Here is a 5665-nt window from a genome sequence, read left to right as displayed (position 1 = left end):
TATTTTATTATTTAATTGGGACACTATATATTATTTTTATTATTGTTATAATTGCAATTATTATAGGCAAAAAGATCACGGTTATTGATTATTATTTTTTTGCATAATCCTTTTTAATTCTTTTTTTTATATAAATAAAAGAGCAGCCTACAAACTGCCAAAGTTTAAACAATCATAATCTAACAATCTTCTAACTCATGAGTATGACTAAATTGTTGAAAATCTGATCCATGTTGAAGTGCTCACTTAGCTAAGAAGTCTACAACTTTATTGGTTGAGTGATAAGCATGCAAAATCTCAACCTTCCACTCTCTTTGAAGACATGTATGAGCTTCCTTAATCAACAACCTATCTTGATGTGAACTAATGTCCCCTCCCTTAACCAATTCCGCTGCCTCAAGAGAATCAGAGGCAATGACAACTTGGCACATTCCGATATCCCATGCTAGTTTAGAACCCATAAGAATAGCCCAAATTTCTACATTCAAACTATCAGAATCAGTATGGTCGAGAGTAAAACCTATAATGAACCTTCCCTTATCGTCACAAATTACCCCTCCACATCCTCCTAGTGACATTAAAGGTGAAAAGGAGCCATCAACATTGACCAAAACTCAATTTCGAGGAGGAGAAGTCCATTTGGTAACCCCATTTCTGGAATGGTGCCTGTGCCAGTTGAATTTATGACTCCGCTTTGGGATTTCTCTCAAGCTCTAAAGGATCACCCAAGCTTGGGCTTTCACTCCTTCATTAACAATAACTTTGTCCTAAAAAATGCGAATGTTCCTTCGATTCCACAAACTCTAACAAATGATTGTGAATAAAGCCGCTCAATCCTCCTGTCTCTCATCCCTTAAAACTAATCTATAATCTAAAACCTTCTTTTTACTCAATTCTTTTGTTCCCCCTAGTTTCCTCAATTATTTAGGGAAAAAAATTTTAAAAAAAAGCACAAAATTATCATTGATGAATGTGGGAAGACAGGGGGGAATGTAGGGAGAAGAAACCATATTAAACATACATTATGTTGTGTAATCCTGATTCCACTTAGTAAAATAAGACTAATAATAAATTATTATTATTGCTGTTAAGAGCAACTTAGCGCTATTGCTGTAAAGAAATTCTCAAAAGCATTGGGGTACTCATTAATTTTGGGAACATTATCACTATAAACAGGCATTAGTATAGCGACATAAAATTTCATCGCTAATGTTGCTAATGTTGATCTTGCATCTCATATTTGGCTTCCTCCCTCTTTAGATGAAATTAAAGTTAATTGTGATGGTTCTTTTTTAACATCCTTTGGAAATGCTGGCATTAGTATCGTTTGGCATGATCACTCATGTGGTTTCATTAAGGGTTGGTGTCAAACAATCAATGCGTCTTCCAATTTTATGGCAAAACTACTTGCTTGTCAAAAAGCTATCTCTTTGTTACCTTTTGAAAGCACTCAGAAATTTGTTGTAAAGGTAGACTGTCAGAACCTTTATAGAGCTTTATCAACTAAAAGATGGGATCGGTGTAATTGGTCTTTCCATAGTTTATTAGCAGATCTAATCAAGAGTTTTGAGTCCTTCACATCACTTCATTTTTCTCTAGTTTGACGATCAGGGAATTCTACTATAGATTATCTCACTGCCTCTGTTTCAAAGGGAGTGAAACCTTTAGGCTAGGTTCTTGAACCTTCACTCCCTCTTTCTGCTTTGCTCTTCCAAAACTCAAGCTCTTGTTAGAACTACTTGCAGCAGCATGCTCTAGAACATGATCGTGAGGGGATTGGTTAAGGAACTTTTATTTCTTCTATAATGTTTTTGCCTTTGCCACTAGCTTATGGCTCTGAATTATGTTACTCTGCATTTGATTAATGTTATTCTCCCCTGTTTTGGTAAAAAAAAAAATTAGTAAAAATTTCATCGCTAAGTAGATTAACAATGGATCATAATTCTATCGCTAAAATTACTATCACTAATTTATAGCCATGGAATTGCAAATTTCATTGCTAATTTTTGACAGATAGATTTCATTGCTAACTCAAAATTCTATAGCTAATTTTAGGGATAACTTACTCTAATTTAGCAACGACAATCTAATCTCGTTACTATAATCTGTCACAAAATGGAAATGAATTTGCAATGGTAAATTTCAATGGCTTAAGTAGTGACAAAAATACTGTCACAAATATTGGACAATCAGGACGGAATTTCCATCACAAATATTCCATAATTCTGTGGCCATGGCTAATATTAGCGACGAATTTGGAACAAAATTTTCTGTAACTAATCTACTGTTTTTTGTAGTATTATGTGTTTTGAATTAAGATTTCATCCTTTATTTTTCAAAGGGTTAAAGAACAAATTTTCTTTTAAATTAAAGTTTTATGAGTATCTTAAAATCTAAACTTATTTTTTGTGCAATGTCTTGAAAATGATGTAATATTGCTCTTATTATTAATAAAAAATTAACTTAATTATTAATTTGCTAGAAAATTACAAAAAAATACCTCAAAAATTATAAAAGATGACAAAAAATATAGAAAATGTACCAATTAAGTTCTCTAAATTACAAATAAATGTCAAGAGAAAAATATTATTTGTTTTACATGTAAAAGACTAAAATTTAATTTCGATTGGCTACTATCTAATTATTGAATCACCATCTAATGGCACCAACAATGGTAAGTAATTAAAAATATAATATATTTATTTTAACTAATAATATCTTATGAAAAATATTAATAATTTAATATTTAGTATTGTAAATATTATTATTTTTATTAATAAATATTTCTCCAAAATTTATAATTTTTTAAATTAACAACTCAACTAGTGTATATAAGATTTATAGATGAATGCTTTTTAATAACTTAACTATTATATTTGCAAAAAATCACATTTACTTTAAAACACAAATATATTAGCTAAGTTGCAATTTTTGAAAAAATTGTTCATAGCGAAAGTCAACTTGTACATTGTTGATGAAGATTTGTAAATAATAATAATAGTAATAATAATAATAATATAATATTATTATTATTATTATTATTATTATTTAAATTATTATATTTTATAAAAAATATTATTAAAATGAATACATTATTTTTAGTTAAAATGGTATTTTGATCTTTACATAGAACAAATAACATTTGTCTTTTGATATTTATTATAATTTAGAGAACTTAAGTGGTATTAAATTTTTTATAGAATACTTATTTGTAATTTTTTGGATCATTTTCTATAATTTTTAATGTATTTTTTATAATTTTTTTGTCAACTAACATTTAAAATTAATATTTATTAATAATAGGAATAATATTGCAATGTTTTGAAATATTGAAGAGGAAAACATTGCACTAAAAAGAAATATGGGATCCTAGACACTACTAAACCTATATTTTAAAGGCAAAATTATCACTTCACTCTTTTTTAAAATTTAATTATTTTGCAACAGGAAATTTCAAACTTTGATTTCTGCACAATCACCTACACTCACTCTTTCTAATTATTGTTTAATTTTTGCCTATTTTCCTCACATTTTTGCATAAGGTAAATTGGAAAAAAATGAGCTAAAATACTTTGTTTTTGGCTTACTCATTGATATCTCTTATTAGAAGTAATTCTACTCAAAACATTGTCAGATATTAAATATGAACATCTCTCTTAATATAAATTCAAACCTTAGTTCATTACATTATGAGACATAAGTCTCTTTTACTAAATCTAACTTCTGCTAGTGAGCCAAAAGACTTTTGGACTTAAATTTAAAAGCATGGTAAAAAAATAATGGATTGGGTTCGAGCTACCAGTAGCCCCTTTTTAAATCCCAACCGTAACAAATAAGTTTAAACTCACTATCTGTAATGACCCTACATTTTAAAAAAATAAAAATAAAAATAAAAAATAAAAAAAATTCTCTTAATGGATAATTTATTTAAATAAATTTCTAGTAAGTAGAAATTGATAGTTTAGAGGAACTCATGCTAGAAATTTTTTTGAGGATCCAAAGTTTAAATTTTTTTGAGCAAAAGGTTAGTTTTAAAATTGTAGGAAAATCTCATGTCCTTCCTTGTAATATTATTGTGCCTTTTCTTGTAAATTTTTCATGCTCATTCTTATAATTTTTCCAAAAACTCCTTTTGGTCAGTTTTCTTTTCTCAAGCGAAAAAAAAACTCAAAAACAGAGCATCTTATTTTCAGTTCTCCACCACTATTATACACTCCTCTAGACGCTTCTAGTTGGTTCATTTCCTTCACTCTTATGAACCTTCTTAGTTCGCTGTGGTAAGAGATCCTTTTGCTGCTGTTACTTCATCCTTTTCATTCACATTTCCAGCCACGTTGAAGTTCGGTTGCTGACTTCCTTTCCCTGTCCTCGTGATGATCTGTGTCAACATGAGCCCGTGAGGTGTGTGCTAGCTATTATTTTGTGTTCTTGTCATTGAGAGGGAGAGCATAGAGTTGCTAAATTTCTTAGTTTGTCGTTCCCTAATACTGTCTCTGTTCTAAGTTGACAGCCATGCGTGTGTTCGTTTTCAATATCGCTGGCGATCTTCTAGGTGTCAGAATAACAACGTCTTTCTCTCTCAAATCACATTCTTCTATTGCGGTCACTGGAGGTGTGGGCGATTGGAAGCTTCAGTCTTGCTTCTCCTTCACTCGTGCGTCATTGTGGGTGCAGTTGTTGGTGCATGAATTTTCCTTCCTCTGTTTCGGTTCACAGCTGCTCTTCTTGATCTTCATGTTCTGTCATTGCAATTCTGGTTCCCCTTCCTTCGGTACTCTTTGCTTTATTGGTGAGCCATGTTTCACTCTCTCCCTTGTCAAATTTGAGTATGTATTGTGATTGAGAATTGCTAAGATTTTGGATTAGGAATTGATCACTGAAATTTTGCTTTACTATTGAATGTTCTAACAAGCTTAAGTTGAAGATTAAGGATTTCACTTTTGCCAAGTAGCTATATCATATTTTTGCTGGCTGCATGATCAATATATGTTTAGATTTGGCATTTCTGAGTTTAAATTGATTTTAGTTAAGGGAATGAAATTTGAAAAGTTTGGTAAATATATATATATATATATATATATATGTGTTCATGAAATTTTAGGGAAGATATTTAAAGGATGACTGTGTGGTTTAAGTTTGAATGCACGTAACATTTGATGAATTGTTTGATAGGGGGATGTTAGTTTTTAGTAGCAAATGAGTGTAGTTTTGAAATTCTGACAAAAAGTTTATTAGGAGATTGTATTTTAGTGGAATGTTAAGTTGTGATCGGATATGATTTTTTTTTTTTTGAAATTTCATTAACTCTTACGGGTACATACTTAGTTTGGGTATTAATTGTTCATGAATTTAACTTGAATGGTATGAAGAGTTTTGAGTATGAAACTGTGCTAAGACAAGTTGCATTCTATGAAATTGTATGGATGATATTATAAATAATAATGTTTAAAAATTTGATTTGGGGATTCAAAATTTTATTTACTAAAATATTAAATTTTTTTGAAATCATTTTTATAGCATTAATGCGATTATTGAATATTTGTTGATTAACATTACTTTATTTTGAGAAATTAGCTTTACCAAATTTGAAATGTTATTTGATCAATTAAATCAAGTTTGAACTTTGATTGTGAGATTTTATTCTACCAAATTTAAAATGTTATTT

At 29.6% G+C, this 5665-nt stretch overlaps 1 protein-coding gene across 1 annotated transcript; it reads right to left on the bottom strand.

The window, feature by feature from the left end:
* Positions 1 to 242: 242 nt before the first annotated feature.
* On the bottom strand, positions 243 to 578 carry LOC129295518 (uncharacterized). The gene has a single exon (XM_054934045.1). It carries the CDS (start codon positions 576 to 578, stop codon positions 243 to 245), a length of 336 nt encoding a protein of 111 aa, XP_054790020.1.
* Between the last annotated feature and the right edge of the window lie 5087 nt (positions 579 to 5665).

This window comes from Prosopis cineraria, unplaced genomic scaffold (assembly GCF_029017545.1).
Source record: "Prosopis cineraria cultivar Desert tree isolate PC_DT_omini unplaced genomic scaffold, ASM2901754v1 PC132, whole genome shotgun sequence".
Lineage (NCBI taxonomy): Eukaryota > Viridiplantae > Streptophyta > Magnoliopsida > Fabales > Fabaceae > Prosopis > Prosopis cineraria.
The sequence above is the reverse complement of the archived record's forward strand: the minus strand, read 5'-3'. Positions and strand labels throughout refer to the sequence as shown.